Source organism: Zalophus californianus, chromosome 10 (genome assembly GCF_009762305.2).
Source record: "Zalophus californianus isolate mZalCal1 chromosome 10, mZalCal1.pri.v2, whole genome shotgun sequence".
NCBI classification, from domain to species: Eukaryota; Metazoa; Chordata; class Mammalia; order Carnivora; family Otariidae; genus Zalophus; species Zalophus californianus.
Window position 1 is genome coordinate 64,231,184 of NC_045604.1, and position 17,264 is coordinate 64,248,447.

General features: G+C 38.9%; 1 protein-coding gene across 5 annotated transcripts in view; it reads left to right on the forward strand.

Annotated features, from left to right (window-relative positions):
* EFCAB2 (EF-hand calcium binding domain 2) overlaps positions 1 to 17,264 on the forward strand; it is a 115,401-nt gene that overhangs the window by 23,803 nt on the left and 74,334 nt on the right. For 2 of the 5 annotated variants that reach the window (XM_027612209.2, XM_027612211.2), the window contains one exon: positions 1,560 to 1,641. The exons of the other annotated variants lie outside the window; for them this stretch is intronic. In XM_027612209.2, coding sequence (XP_027468010.1) covers positions 1,563 to 1,641 — 79 coding nt within the window. In that variant the 5' untranslated portion in view covers positions 1,560 to 1,562. The remainder of the gene's footprint in view (positions 1 to 1,559; positions 1,642 to 17,264) is intronic. 5 annotated transcript variants of the gene reach the window in all.

Sequence of the window (17,264 nt, forward strand, 5' to 3'; positions counted from 1 at the left end):
TATTGGGAGCTCTTTCAGTTGGCTTCTGTATCCCTTTGATATAGTACCATCAGTGTAATTTTTTTTTTAAAGATTTATTTATTTGAGAGAGAGAACCAGCAGAAGAAGGGGCAGAGGGAGAGGGAGAGAGATTATCTCAAGTAGACTCCCCACTGAGCACAGAGCCCAATGTGGGGCTTGATCCCAGGACCCTGAGATCATGATCTGAGCTGAAATCAACAGTCAGACGCTGAGCCAACTGAGCCACCCAAGCACCCCTGTAATTTGTTTTTTAAAAGTATTTAAATATTTATTTAAATATTTAAAAGTATTTCCTTATTTTCTGGCAGTAAGATACTCTGGGCTCATTCTTTATATTTCTTGCCCTAGTCCTAGGACCAGCCATTTCTCAAAAAGCCCTAGTTCCTTTTTTTGGAGAATGGTACTAGAAACCAAGATTTGGGTGCTAGGCTTGCTCACTGCTACTGGAATGTTATTGCTTCTAGGTGCTCCCTGCTGACAGATCAATAAAATATGTGTTCCTACTAACGTGTGTATATACACATATCTAAAAAGATTTATCTTTGTAGCCATCAGTATCAACATTTAGCTGAACATGAATTCGTAACGATATCTCCAGCTCCAATCCATGATTACATGGATCATTCTAGCCTACCATTGCTTATCAGTAAATTTTCACTCTGGCAGTGAGAAACCTGGCTCCCACCACACACCTAACATTTACTTTATTGTTCAGTTCCAGTATACATGTATAGCAGGGTCAGAATTGTTAACGCATGCCCCTGTGGGAAGCAGCATTATCAACTAGAGCACAGTTCTTATGTGCAGTTCCTTTTGCCTTTAGTCTTACATATCCCACTCATTTCCAAAGTTACTTAGGTCAGAACTTTCCTCTCCCTCTTCCTTCAGTGAGATTGTCTCATACATTTGTTATACAGGTAGTTTCTTGGGACTTGGGACTGCCTTGACCTCCTAAATGACTTTCGTTTTAATTAGCATACCTTAAGGTTCACTCTTTGTTCTATGGGTTTTGACAAATGCAATGTCATGTATCTATTGGGGTAGTATTATACAGAATAGTTTCATCACCCTAAAAAATTCCATCACATATTCCGTCGTCTTCTTCTGCTTCACACCCTTTACAGCTACTCATCTTTTTCCTGCCTCTATATTGTTGATTTTCCAGAATGTCATATTATTGGAATTATACAGTACATAGCCTTTTCAGACTGGTTGTTAGAAATATGTAGTGTTTCAGCATGTCTTTTCCGGGCTTGATAGTTCTTTTTTATCCCTGAATAATATTATAATAAATGGATGGGTCACAGTTTATCCATTGACCTATTGAAGGACATCTTAATTGCTTCCAATTTTTGGCAATTATAAATAAAGCTTCTATAAACATCCAAGTGCAGGTTTTTGTGAAGACAAAAGGTTTCAACTCATATGGGTAAATATCAAGGAGTATGACGAGTCATGTATGTTCAGACTGTGTTAACCATTGTAAGAAACTACCAAACTGCCTTCCAAAGTGGCTATACCATTTTGCATTCTCACAGGCAATGATGAGATATCCTGTTGCTTCACACCTTTGCCAGCATTCGGTTTTACCAGTTTTGTGGATTTTAGCTATTCTAGTAGGTGAGTAGTGGTATCACATTGTTGTTTCAATTTTCAGTTCCTTAATGACATATGATGTTGAGCCTCTTTTCATATGTTTATTTACCATCTGTATATCTTCTTCAGTGAGGTATCTGTTCAGAACTTTTGCCCATTCCCCACCCTAGCTTTAGTGAGGTATAGTTGACAAATAAAATGATAAGATATTTAAAATATGCATTGAGATGATTTGATATATATATATACATTGTGAAAGGATATTTCTCATCTAGTCAGTGAACACCATCACCCACTTACATATGTGTGTGTGCATTTGTCTGTTTGTGTGTATGTGTAGTGAGAATGCCTATTCCCCCCGAAAGATTTATTTATTCATTAGAGAGAGAGCAAGAGAGAGAGAGAGCGGGCTGAGGGACAGAGGGAGAGGGAGAGAAATCATCAAGTGGACACCCTGCTGTACGTGGAGCCCCATGTGGGGCTCATCCCCAGGACTCCAAGATCATGACCTGAGCCAAAATCAAGAGTCAGATGCCTAGCTGACTGAGCCACCCAGGCACCCTGAGAATGCCTATTTTTAACCTTGGGTTGTTAGTTTCCTTCTTGTGGAGTTAATAAAATAATTTTTAATGAACAATTTCTTTTTAGTATTAGTCTTCCTGATTATCATTCTAGTTGCATCTATTGAGAGCTTAATTACTATGAACAAACTTTATGAGTGGTTCCTTTTTTAAATGGTAATCCTTTTATATACATTATTACATTTATCTTCATAACAACTCTATGAGGTATTATTCTTACTTTACAGATGAAAAAATAGATTAGTAGGAGGTAGGGCCTGTTTGGTCAACATTATCCTGTTACCTGCTATTTAAACTTAATGTTCCAAATTTCTGCAAAATTATGTAAACGTTTTAACATTTATTTAAAATCCGTAAACAAGAATCCATAAGGAAACTGTTTTTTTCTTCACTTTTGGTGCTTTTCAAATCATTTTCATGTAGTTTATAGAAAAAAAAGGGAGATTTTTTTTTTTTTAATGGTTTTCGTGGTGCAGAAAGTAAAGAAGTTATGAAAATTGACTTTCTGGGCTGATTAATTCAAGAAGAAAATCAGTTGGTTTTCATAGAAGACCTTTCACATTTTGTGACTGTGTGTTTCAAACCACAGAAAAAACAGAGATAGGAAAAGCTGGTGGGGAGCTGAAAACTGCAATAAGCTTTCTTCTAAACCATAAAATGTAGTTGACAGACATCTTTTTATAGACATGTCTGTGATTGCACACTTTTTTTAGGCATGAAAATTTTTTCATCGAGGAAAACCTTTCTGTAAAACTTATAAAAGCTGTTTACAGTAAAATAGCAAACTATAACAAGACAGAAACCTACCCAGCTCACTTTGGAGCTCTATTGGACCACATTTCCATAGAAGTGTAGACAACAGCCACGGTAGAACACAATGAAGCCTTTGTTTAGTGAGGAGAAGTTTGTAAATACTACTTCCAAAATAATTTGTCAAACCTTGAATTCTTTATAAAATTGAGAAAGTGGCAAATGCAGATGAGAGAGGGAAGGAAAAGGAAAACTAACCTGATTTAGCAAAATTTGTTAAACAACTACAAATACAGAAATCAAAGAATGAGTTTGACACAGTCCTTGTATTAGTTAAAGATAGCCATGCAACCATTTACCCCCAAACCTAGAAGCTTAAGCCACCAAACACTTAACCATTTCACACAGTTTCCAGATGTAGCTTTAGTGGGTGATTCTGGTTCAGATTTTCTTATAAGTCTGGGGCTCACTGACATGGCTGTTGGCAGGAGGCCTCAGTTCCTTAATGGTTGTTGGCCAGAGGCCTCAATTTCTTGATACATGGGACTCTCCATAGGCCATTTGAGTGTCCTCACAACCTGGCATCTGGCAGAGAGAATCATCTGAGAGACAGGGAGACAGATAGAGGTCCAGACAGAAGCCACAATATCTTGTATAACCTAATTTCAGAAGTGACATATTATTTTTGCCATATTTTTTTGGTGACATAAACTAACACTGATGTAATATTGGAGGTGACTGCGCAATAGTGTGAATACCAAGAGGTTGGAGTCATTGGGAACCATCTCAGAGGCTAGCTAGCACAGACTTCCCTCAGACTCCCAACGATCCACATTCCTCCCACATGTAGAGTACACTCACGCACTTCCAAGGCCCGCCAAAGTCTCATCCCATTACAGCATGAGGTAAAAGTCCAGAATGTCATATCTAAATCTAGTCTTGGGTGTGGCTGAGGTTCCTTGGCTGTGGCTACTTAAGTATAGCTTCTTGAGTGGATTCTCTCGAGCTGTAGATTTGTGAACTAAAGAGACAAGTTATTTGCCACTTACCATCCCACGTGCAGTGGCAGCATAGGTAAGGATAACCTCCATGGACACTTCTATAAAAAAAGGGGGAAAATAGGAGGCACACAGGAGTTACTGGTGGATAAAAGCCAGCTGCACGAATGTTGGAAGGTTCTTGACCAGGACTTGTTTCTACTGTTCACAAATTATTCTTAGGTGGCTTTTAGCTCTACTGTCTGGGCTCTGTCTACCCTCTCTCTCTTTTATGATAAATAGTACATGTTTTCAGTTGAGTAGTTTTCTAAACCTGTTTCCTGCTGATAGAATTTTTGGGAGTCCAAAGACTTTTTGCATTTTGTACCATTTATCCTCTGTCAGTCCAAGCTGAAGGTGTTTCTGAAATATAATAATCTTAGAATCTTCATGGGTCTCCTATGAATCTTGTTTTCCTTTAGACAAAAACCCATACCCAACTTTATTTGAGACAAGCCATTCTCTCCCTTGGGCCTTTGCTGACACAGTCAAGAAACATGAAACCCTACTGTTTGATTGAAACCGTCTGTGGGACATGCCCTTGAACCCTTGAAATGTTTTTTTTGCCATTTTGAATTGAGCCCCGAGACACTATGTTTGATCTTTCTGAGGTCTTAACAAAGGATTTTATAGCCACATACTCTGTTTCATGTTTAGACTGTGTTTTCCTGGCAGTGCCCCAAATTTGATTTTTGCCCAGAAGCCATTTCTTATCTTAGCATCTGTTGCCATCTGGAGAGGCAGGGAATTTTCACAACTAGCAATTCCTGGCTCCTTTTTATTTAACAGGCTTTCCTTTGGGTTATCTTCCTCCTCTTGCATTTTATTACATGCAGCCAGAAAGAACCAGGGAGCACCTTCAATACTTTTCCTTGAGATCCTTTCATCTCAACCACTAGGTTCATTAGGCATGTTTTCTACTTTCCATATTAATAGGAATTTTTCTGCAGTTCATAAAAAGGGTCCCCCTTTGTAGTTGCCAATGTGATTTTCCTCACTTTCCTTTAAGCTCTAACAGCCTGCTCAAAGGCCAGCACTACCTGACTCCAAAACCTCTCCTGAATTTTTAGGATTTGTTTTGGTAGCATCTCACTTACAGGTACCAAAATTCTGTATTATCTATTAATTATTAGAGATAGAGATAGAAGGGAACACAGAGAGAGAGACAGTAAGACAAAAGCCTAACATTAAAAGTGATGTATCATTACTTCTGCCATATTCTAGTCACACGATGAGCCCCAGTATAATGGGAAAGGTTGTTTGCCCTGTTCCTCCTGCCTTTAGGAATTCCACAGGCCAGTGAGTATTTATCAGTGCCTACAGGTTCCAAGCATCGTGTGAGACTATCACATGCTGTTCATCTTGTATATTCACCCCTGAAAGGAGCTGCTACCTCCAATCGAAGCTTAAAGAGATCAAATAGCTTGTTCCAGAACTCACCGGAGAACATAGATTTGAACCTAAGTTTGGAAAAAAAAGACTTGGGAGCCCAGGCCTTGGGTAAGAGAGTGGATAAATATTCCATAGGATTATTGTTTTTGTTTTAAGCATGAATTTTCTTCAGTGTACTTACGTTTAGCTATATGGCCACTGTTTCATATGTGGACATCTTTGGCCAATTTTCTTTTTTTTTTTTAAAGATTTTATTTTATTTGAGAGAGATAATGAGATAGAGAGCATGAGGTGGGGGAGGGTCAGAGGGAGAAGCAGACTCCCTGCTGAGCAGGGAGCCCGATGCAGGACTCGATCCCAGGACTCCAGGATCATGACCTGAGCCGAAGGCAGTCGCTTAACCAACTGAGCCACCCAGGCGCCCGCCAATTATCTTTTCTTGTAGTTCCTTCTCCACATAGCTCTGACCTTTACCTGCCCTCCTCATCCTCCTACTGATTTTCTTCTTGTCACTTTCCATGGAGTCCTTTGGAACTTCAGATTTAGTCTAATGTGAACAAACTTCTTTACAAATCCTCTCTTCTAGAACATTCCCCTCATCTCTTTTTCTTAATTAACCCTGGCTTTCCTTCTGGAACACCACTTGTTTTGGTGCCATCTTGAGTAAGGGCTATTCATTCTCCCATGTCTTTTTGTCTTCATGTAATGAGATGAATTAGCCCACTTTTACTTCCAAATTACTACTCTTTCATATTTTTATTTTTATGTATTTTATTTATTTGAGAGAGAGAGAGCACAACTGGAGAGAGGGGCAGAAGAAGAGGGAGAGAGAAAATCTCAAGCAGGCTGCACGCCCAGTGCGGAGCCCAGTGCGGAGCATGAGATCATGACCTGAGCAGAAACCAAGAGTCTGATGCTTAACCGACTGAGTCACCCAGGCGCCCCTGTTCTTTCATTCTTATATAAAAATTCTTTTCAGGGGCGCCTGGGTGGCTAGGTGTTAGGCGTCTGCCTTCAGCTCAGGTCATGATCCCAGGGTCCTGGAATCGGGCCCCACATTGGGCTCCCTGCTCAGTGGGAAGCCTGCTTCTCCCTCTCCCACTCCTCCTGCTTGTGTTCCCTCTCTTGCTGTCTCTCTGTCAAACAAATAAATAAAATCTTTAAAAAAAAATTCTTTTCATTTGAAGTTTATCCCATCTTACTCACTTCTTTTTGTCACTGTCATTTATCATCTCCCTCTAACTTGCTCTTTGTTGATCAAAGCCTTTGGTACTGAACAGTTTTCTCTTCATCCCAAATTTCCACCATCATTCTGGGTGAGTTTAGTGACCAGCTAGACCACTCATCCAACACACTAGTTTCATAATTCCTTATTCTTTTCAACCTCGATGACCTTAATTCCCACTCCTTTTCAACATCCTATTCTCCTGGCTAAATCTTACGAGCCACTTTGAAATCTTTGCTCTTTCTTTCCGTTGACTGACTATAATCTCCTAGATTTCCAGTGGTGCTCTGCTTCCTCACATATAAAATACTTGCTACTGGGGACACCTGGTTATGTATTTGACTCTTGATTTCAGCTCAAGTCGTGATCTCAGGCTTATGAGATCGAAACCTATGTTGGGCTCTGCGTTGGGCATGGAGCCTGCTGAAGATTCTCTCTTCCTCTCCCTTTGCCCTTCCCCCCTCTAAAAAAATAAATAAAATACATGCTATTGAATCTTACCAAGAGCTCTAGTTTCCTTGATCCCTCTCCTCTCTTTCTCACTCCCAGTTTATCAAGCAAAACTGATTCTAGCTAATGTAAGAAGAAAAGGAATTTATTAGACAATAGCAGGGAGCTCACAAAACAGGCAAGAACCAAGAAGGTTCAGCATCCTGTACTAGAGCTAAAGTGTAAATGATATAAGGACAGTCTAGTTACTATGCCACTGCTGGTACCACTGCTCTGGACCACTGCTACTAAATTCTTGCTGTTATCGGTTCCATCAGCCCCACAGGTAATTTAAAAATTGTCCCTCATTTTTGTATTACCTCCTTAAGATTCAAAATCCTGCACAAGAACATCTGATTGGCTGAGGCTGGTTCACATGCCTGTTGCACCAGAAGACAGAGTGGGAAGATCTAGCCTCTTCAGCTTACCTAGTGAGAGGGCATTGTATTCTACTAATATACCCAACATCGATTCCATCCAAATAGGAAGAGTATTTGGATTCTGAGTGCCAAAAAAGAACTGAATGAAAAGGAGAGGAAGGAGAAGAAGAGAGAAAAAAGGGGGGGAGAAGAGGAGGAGGAAAAAGAGGAAGGAGGGGCATCCATGGATGTCTCCTTTAGCCCCTCATGGCTTGGGGATGGGGGGCTGTCTGCTGAAAGCTGTCTGTTCCAGCATCAGCCCCCTGATTCTCAGTAGAGGATCTTGCTTTGTATTTCAGAAATGGTAGCCATAAGGCCCGAACCCCTAACTTGTTGCTTCTACCTTTAGACACATGTTCAACACTCTCCTTTCATGCTGTTCTTTTTATTTTAGTAAAAGAGCTAGCTGTTCCTGCTCTTGTTCAAGGCTGATTTTCTTATTTGTTTTTTTTTTTTAAAGATTTTATTTATTTATTCATGAGAGACAGAGGGAGAGAGAGAGAGAGAGAAGCAGAGGGAGAAGCAGGCTCCCAAGGAGCAGGGAGCCCGATGCGGGACTCGATCCCAGGACCCTGGGATCATGACCTGAGCCGAAGGCAGACGCTTAACCATCTGAGCCACCCAGGTGCCCCTGATTTTCTTATTTGTATTCATGATCTCATCCACTGTTGTCTTCTCCAGGACTTTTTTTCATTAATTAAGCCTTCTCTCTCTCTCTCTCTTTTTTTAAAATTTTCTTTAAAATAATCTCTCTGCCCCAAATGGGGCTCAAACCTACGACCCCAAGATCAAGAGTCACACGCTCCACTGACTGAACCTCTTTGTTAAGATTACTTATTAATAGCTCTTTTATGCCAGACCTTGTTGAATGCTAGAGATATAAAGATGAATTTGATACAGTTTTGAAGGAGTTAGTATTTAATAGGGAAAAATAGACACAAAGAATTGGTTGCAGTGCAATTATTTAATCATAATCAGAATTATTTATGTAATTTGTTTACTTTCTGGTTATCCATTAGAATGTCAACATACCTTTGTTCTCTGCTGGGTCTTCAGCATCTGGTACATAGTTGGTGCTCAGTAAATACTGCATGAGTGATGAGAAGTAAGCACAGGGTGCTAGGAATCACAGAGGATGGGTGGTTGGCCCAGCCTAGAGAATGAAAGAAGGAAGACTGGGCCTGGGAGGGGGAGGACTGAAGCTTGGTGTGGAGGAAACTGCAGGAGCAGCATCTTCAAGGTTTAAGGTCAGCAGGGAGAAAATGAGGTGAGAGTACCAGGCAGAGATGGGAGCAGGGACAGAGGAGGGAATGAGGAGGAGGTGGGTGGCTTGAGCAATTATGTGTTAAATAGTTATTAACAGTTAACATTTATGGAGTGTTTACATACGTATTCTAAGTATTCTGTAAGGTATTATTCCCATTGTAGAGAAGAAAAATAACTTCGATTCTTAGGGAAACGATATCACTTGCACATGGCCGCTTAGTCTATGAAGGTTAGAGCAGGGATTTATTTTGCATTCTTTCTGGCTGCAAAGCCTGGTGTTCCTTAAAACTACCCTGTTATATTAATGAGATGGTTCTCAAACTTGGCCACACATTAAATCCCCTGAGGAGCTTTGTAAAAATACAGATTCCTGGCTCTACCCCAGGATACTGAATCCGAATTTCCAGGGACAGAGCTTATAGATACGTATTATTATCAAGGTCTTGGATGCTTGCCATACAACTGGCCTGGTCCTGGTTCTCTCATCCTTGAGGATCACGGCATCTGGTGTCAAGAGAGCCAGGTTATTGTTTAGACCATGGAGCTCTAGTATTCCTAAGGGTCTTTGACTTTATCCTGCAGGTAATGGGGGAGTTTCTGAAGGATTTTAGCTGGAAAGTGATGTGATCAGATACACATTTTTGCATGCCACTTTGGCAACCATGTGAAAGATGAAGTTGAAGGTACAAGATTGCAAGCAATAAGAACATTTAATTTTAGATTTCTGCCTTAACTGATTCCTTCCTTTTTGCCCACAAACATTTTCAAATCTCTATACATTTTTTTCTCGTAGTCTTGCCAGTCTTTCAGTTATGTGAGTTTCCTCCTTTTCCTTGCTAAATTCTTAAAAGAAACAGCTGTACTCAATGCCAGGTTTCAGTTAGGTCAAGAAATACTACTTTGTGTGTTCTTCATTGCTGTCTCACCCTTAACAATCCAGCTTCTACTCCCTTGTCCTACGCTTTCTCCAAGGTCATCTTTCATTCAACAAATACTTAATGTTATTTTCAAGCATGGTCCTTTCTCAGATTTTGGGTCAAAATGATAATACCTGTGATCTAAGAAAGGGATCTAAAGGAGTAGAGAGAGTGGGCCAGTGGCAGAGTAATGTCAACAGAGTCGTGTGCCAGCCTGTCCCAGAGCCAGTGGCACGAGCAGATGGCCCACTCGCAACTATAAGTCAGAGGGACCTCCATCTGAAGACGCATGAAGGGTCTGATGGAAGATTACTTTGGTTTTGGATAGGCTGAGTTTGAGGAGGTGAGATTTGTAGTAGAAATATAGGACTGTCACTTGGGTGAGAAAGGGCTTAAAGCTAGACAAATGGATGTGGTAGGTCACAACATGAAGTGGTAAAACTCAGTGTGTTCTGCATTAAATTCATGAAATGTTTTTATAATAATTTGTATCTTTGTAGTTGTTATCTCTTGAGACAAATTCTTCTGCTAAAGGATGGCAAATATATCATGAGGGATTTAGTTTATCTTGATGTACTAGAGTTTAAAATGACACAAGGATTCAATTTGACTTTTAGATTTGGATCATAATCGTATGAGAACCTCCCAAATGGTTGCATTTTAGTAGAATAAAAAAGTACTCTTTTTTTTGTATAGTTTATGTACTCCTTCCCCTCATTTTCTGTTTTCAATTCAAGTTGTATGTCCCTCATTTTATTCTTTCTGTTCACGCTATTTTTCTTTTTATTGCTTTATTCCCCACTAAGTTGTCTCAATAAAGGATGAAAATCAACCTATTTTGTTTGTTAAAGTTTTGCATCAAATTTTTACTGCTTTTGGTTTGTTTGATATCATTATTGTTATGAAATGTTTCCTGAAGCTGGGTAAGTGTAAATGTAATCAGACTTATTTGCAAACCTTCATGTCTGGGTAGAACTCTTCAGTATCATTGCATGACCTAGAATTTTTAAGACTCTATGAGGGGAACATATTGAAAATAGGCCATAAAACTGGCCATAGTTGGGGCAGTTATCTTCAGTAGAAAACAAAAATTTAGGATACCCATGTCCTATTTTATTATGTGCCGTTATTGTTTAATGTAAAGTTAAACAATTCTTTTGTGCCTTTTTTTTACAACTATATACAAGTATTAGGAAACTTATAAACATTTCAAAGATTCAAAGCTTTTTATGAAGAATTACATATATATCAATCTTAAATGTCAACTCTACTATATGATATTTATAATCCAAGCAATTTTTTCAAAGCATTGAGAAGCAGCATAACGTAGTTAAAAAAATAGAATCTTTGAAGCCATACAGAGTTGTGCTTGAATCTTCAATTTCCCCCTTACTAGGTATTTGTCAAGTCACTTATCTGACTTTCTAAGCCTCAGTAACCTCATATGTGAGGTAAGGATATCAAAGGGTAGTCTAGATGATTTCTGTTAGAAATAATAACAGCAGCTCCCATCTAATGAGCATTTCTATGTGCCAGGGTCACTGCATACATTGTTTCTCTTAATCCTCACAGCAGCCTTGCAAGGTAGCTGCTAGTATTACTATCATTGTTATTATTATCCCAATATTATAGATGAGTCAACTAGACTTAGGGAGATTTGGTAATTTGCTAAAACTAATAAGAGTTTGAATATTCAAGGTGCCTGGGTGGCCCAGTCAGTAATGCATCTGACTCTTGGTCTCAGCTCAGGTCTTGATCTCAGGGTCGTGAGTTCAAGCCCTGAGTTGGTTCCATGCTGGGTGTGGAGCCTACTGAAAAAAAAAAAGAAAAAAAAAGTTCGAGGATTCAATCAGTTTTGTTTTGTTTTGTTTTTGTTTTTGTTTTTGTTTTTTTTTGGTGGAGGGGGGATTCAATCAGTTTTGTCTGACTTCAGATCTTTAGCTTTTAAATGAAATCCTCCCAGATGTCACACTTAACCTTGTGTCTGGCATGCAGTACAAGTATTAAATTGGTTTGTTCAGACGTGTTCCCCACACCCATCCTGGAAACGAAACCAATATGCCCATCTTTCACATGTTAGGATACAAAGTAAAGGCCATCTCCAAGTTACAAATTCCCAATTTAACATAATAAAAATAGCTTATGTTTTTACGTTATTGCCAAGCACTATGCGCCAAGCACTTTACATATAATATTTAATGCTTACAACAAGGGCCCTATAGTATAGGTAACTATCATTAGCGTGATTTGACAGATTGGAGACTCAGGCACAGAGAGATTGAGTAATTTACACAGATCACACAGCACCTGGGAAAGCTGGGATCTGAGCAGTGAGTCCAGAGCATATGGGCCACATTTTTTCTATATGTTTTGTAGAGCACAGTGCCTAGTGACTACTCAACAAATATTTGTTAATTGAGTAAAGGAATGAATGAACTAATGAATGAAGCAAGCATGACGTCTCCTTTACCCTTCTCACACCACACCTTCCGTTAGTAACTAACTTACTGGTACCACCATCTGAAATGGTCTGAGCTACTGTTTCTTCCCCATGATCCTCTTCCTTCTTTCCACTCAAGAATTATGGAATTGCTGTATCCAAGTTCTCACATATGGCTAAATACAGTGGTGTAGGTCTGTTGTTGTGGGGCTTGGGAGAACGAGGCTGGAAACTTGCCCTGGGCTGTTGTGGGCAGTGCTTCGTGGGTATTCACACTGTTGAGCGTCCCTGTGGTTTTTTCATTTATTTTCTTATCATTTGATCATACAACAAATTTTATTGAGCACTAAGTACTCGCTTTGTGTCTGCTTTGATGCTTAGGAAGCTATGTATCCTAGTGACCTAAGAGTGTTGAGAACAGATGAAGCCTCTGACTTTATTGAATTTACTGTCTAATAAGGGTGGGGGAAGGAAACAGTCAGCAATTAAGACGCTTTGGGAAGCAGAAGGTACAGTGGGGAGGCATTCATCCTCTCCTCAGGATCACTACAGGAATCCCCTAACGATCTCTGCCTCCAGCTGAGTTACCTTCATAGCAGAAGAATGATCTTCCTTGATTATAAATCTGGCTAGATACTCCCTGCTTTATAAATCTTCAGTTGATATTTATTGCCCTTAGGATAAAATCCAAATTCCTTTAATGTGTCTCACACAAAAAAAGACCCTGTCCCTACCTTGCATTCTGTCTTATCTCAATGTAAGGATGTTTAGGAGCTCAAACTTGAACTTTTCCTCATGTTTTTTAGTTTCTTTTTTGAACCTGCATTATAGTACAATTTTGCTTTTTATAATTTTGAATTATTTTTTAAGGAAGAGAAAAAAATGATCAAGTTAATGTAAAGGACATAATTTTTTAAAAGATTTATTTGAGAGAGAGAGAGCATGTAAGTGGGGCGGGGGGATGGAGGGAGAGGAAGAGAGAGAAAGAATCCTCAAGTAGATTCCCCACTGAGCACGGAGCCCCATGTGGGGCTCAATCCCAGGACCTTGAGATCATGGCCTGAGCCAGAATCAAGAGCTGGCTCTTTTTTTTTTTTTTAAGATTTTATTTATTTATTCGTGAGAGACAGAGAGAGAGAGAGAGGCAGAGGGAGAAGCAGGATCCCCTCTGAGCAGGGAGCCCGATGCGGGACCCGATCCCAGGACCCTGGGATCATGATCTGAGCTGAAGGCAGACGCTTAGCCATCTGAGCCACCCAGGCGCCCAAACAGGGTGTCTGGCTGGCTCTGGCAGCAGAAGAGCTGGCTGCTTAACCGACTGAGCCACCCAGGCTCCTGTGAAAGATGTAATTTTTTAAAAGCACACTTAAGAAGAAGTAGTACCTTGAAAGCACCCCCCCAAGAATGCAGAGGGAAGGGGGGTACACTATAATCAAAAAGTGTTCCTGTTTATTAACACTCTCAAAAAATACCTTTAAGATTCTTATTTTATCAAAACAGAGAAACCTTCAATCAGTATACAGTATACTTAAAAATTTATAATATAGTCTGAAATGAGGCCTATATCGTGGTGGTTCTTTCATAAACATGTGCTTGTTAACTGGTATTTCTGGTATAATTTCACCATCTGACCATCTTGTAAAAGTGCTTATTTCCACATATGGTCATTCCATTTTTTGCTAAATGGGCATTCTATAAAAGGTAACATTCTCTAGAACACCTGCTGAACATGACATTTCTGTGAAATTTAATATGTTATTGCTAATATTTTCCCCTCAGCTGGGCAAAATTGCATATACCTTACTGAAAACTTACATATTCATTTCAGCTGTATTTAATTTTTGAGATAACACTTCTGATACTGAATTAGATGTAACCATGAATTAAATAGAATTACTTCAGTTATCAACCATTTTCTCATACATGTGAAGGTTGTAGGTTAAACATGTTCTGTGGCAAGAAATTTATTATTTCCAGAGCACATTATTAATTATGGCTTTATTTCTATTAACATGTTATAACTTAACAAGAGTTAAATATAAATAAGACTGTGCTTTGTGAAGAGGGACTGAATATGGATTTTTAAAAATTTGCTAAGACTTCAGTAAATACATTTTTCATTAATGGTGGTTATAGTCAATACAGGGCTTCCTAAGAACAAAAACAAGTGATCAGTCTTTAAAGTAGAGAACAATAAACCAAACCCCAATCCATGACCACATAAGCATGTTTCAGAGGGGATCCTTTCATTGGTTTGAAAGGGCTAACTGACTCTAAATTCTCTTTCAACTCGGACTCTGTTGTTTTTAATTGATCTTTTCTCTACCGACCTATGTCATCAGCCAAACACTTCATGGTAATTTCTCAAAATGTGTATAAAATCTTAATCTGTTGTGTGTTAATTAATAACTAATGAAGATATAATGGACCACAGTTAGTACCAATTTATAATAATTTACATATATACAAATAGAGAAAAGCACTTTGATTACCAAAATACTTTAAAAAATTAGCAATAACACATTTGATCACTCTAATAAACTTATAGATAAAAAATATATTTCTTAGAATTATTTCTTCAGGTACCTCATTTGTTATATTCCAATAATCCTCAAGATTTTTTCTAGATAAAAGTTTTTTTCATCAAATATTTAAAAATCAGATGCATTTTTGATTGTTATTTTGAAAATGTTGCTTTGAGCAGTGTAAGTTGCCAAATACGTTTTGCAAACATTCACATCCATTATTGGAAAGACATATTGTTATACTTTATTTGAATAGTTTATATTTTTACTGACAACAATGGAATTTTCTAAAGCTTTCATTAGGTTAACATGAAAATATTAATAGGTTAATATAGCTTTCTGACATGTTATCATGGTATTTTAGCCAAATATGAGGAGATAGGTCTTATATTTTGGCAAGAATGTACACAATCAGGGCGCCTGGGTGGCTCAGTCATTTAAGCATCTGCCTTCAGCTCAGGTCATGATCCATGGTCCTGGGATAGAGTCCTGCATCGTGCTCCCTGCTCAATAGGGAGTCTGCTTCTCCCTCTCCCTCTGCCCCTGCTTGTGCTCTCTCTCTCTAAGAAATAAAATCTTTAAAAAAAAGAATATACACAATCAGGCTTTTTTCTTTTTATGATGAAAAATGTAGTTAAAGAAGTCAGGGATAGTAAAAAAACAAAAACAAACACTAGCCAGAAAAGGGCAAAAAGGGGAAAGCAATGCTTTAGTTTGCTTTTGCTTGCTGGTTGGCTTAACTACCTGGAATTCCTCAGGTATTGAATTGACCTTGAGTTCCTGGGGTTAATCCCATTTGGTCATAGTGTACAATCCCTTTTATATGTGGCTGGATTTGGTACACCAGTATTGTGTTGAAGATTTTTGTGTTTATACTTATAAGGGATATTGGTCTGTAGTTTTCTTCTGATGTCTTTGTTTGCTTGGATCAGGGCGATATTGACCTCATAATAAATGATTTGGAAGTGTTTACTCATCTTCATTTTTGGAAGAGTTTGTAAAGGATTCAGGTTAATTCTTCCTTAATCTTTGTACTTTAGATATGGCAGCATATATATGTTTGCAGCTTAAACTTACGATTTGCAGCATATGGCACAAAAATGTATTCTACATGATAAGTAGCACGATAGAGACAGGGCCTACAATATGGTATGTAACTTTCTCTTTCAGTGTTGGAAAGGTAGAATAGAATGCATATAAAGAATTCTGATGAGATATTTCTCTCAATTTACTGGTTCATGGCAGGGTAGCTAAGAACCTCTTGTTAAGCTGTCGTACAGCAATTTTTATTCAGAGCTAATATCTTTTGGCTGCACGTATATTAACAGATGATGGAAGGGTGTGAAATAATGGCACCATATTTATCAGATAGTATTTTGGAAAATTCTTCTCTATCTCTCCTATACTAAGGCTTTTGAGAATATTTCTACCACTGAATTACGGCAATTCACACAGGTTTTCTGGTCAATAGTTAAGCAATCTAGTTTGGGAAAGTTAAGATTGGGAAAGGGAATTATCATAGACAAGGGTGAGAAACTTTGGGCTATTAATGCTTTAAAACAAGCTATCACTACAATTTTTTTAAATATCACTACAAAATTTTAAGCAAACATTTTCATGCTGGGATTTCTTGCCAGGGAAGTAAATGTCTGGAAATCTACCATTGAGCAGCTAAGATGCTGCCAAATAAAATGTTTATTTTACAGGGATGTGTTCGATTTAATGCCAGTGTATATATTGCCATAATAAAATAGATTGCTTGGCCACTCTGCCCTAACAATAGGTAAAAAGCTGAACACATTGAAAGATTAACAACTCTTCTTGCATCCATGAGAAAGGAGAAGACACTGGGCAAACTGCTGCCCCCAAGATTGGAAAGACAGACAGATGAATACAGAGAGTCATGGCTTAAGACTCCAGGGCAGAGACTCCTAAGTAGAAACTGCTGTGGGAACAAGTCCTGGGGAAGGACAACCTGAACTGTAACTGATGAACTACTGGAGGTGCAATGTGGACAAGTCATAGGGAGACCTCACACTTTATGAGTTTTACCTCCAGGAGCTTGACAGGTTCCTATAGTAAATATCAGGGAAAAATCCCCTTGTGCTTTCAGTAAGAGGAGGGAAAAAGGAACCATTTTGAAATACTCCAGAGCACTCCGTTCTTAACAAGAAGAAGCTAGTTAACTAGAACCCAACCTGCTGGGGTGTTAACAGAGCTTAAACTGACCTGGGGGAAGGGAAATACCCAACTCCAGCTCACTCTAGCCATCTCATCCCATTGTCCCACCTAATGGGAGAAGAAACAACAGGGAAGCGCTTGTGAAGCTCATAGTCCAAAAGCATAGGCTCACTAAAAGACTGAGCCCTAATCTCAGCACTTCTAGGACACTCCCCCTACTCCCCCACCTTACCACTACATCACTAAAGGCCTACTTATTGTAGTTCCTTTTACGTGCTACATCATGTCCTGCTATAAAGAAAAAACTGCAAGGCATCCTAAAAGGCACAAAACACCACTGGAAGAGGCAGAGCAAACATCAGAATCAGACGTGGGCAGGGATGTTGGAATTATCATACAGGGAATTTTTTGAAAAACCGATTAAT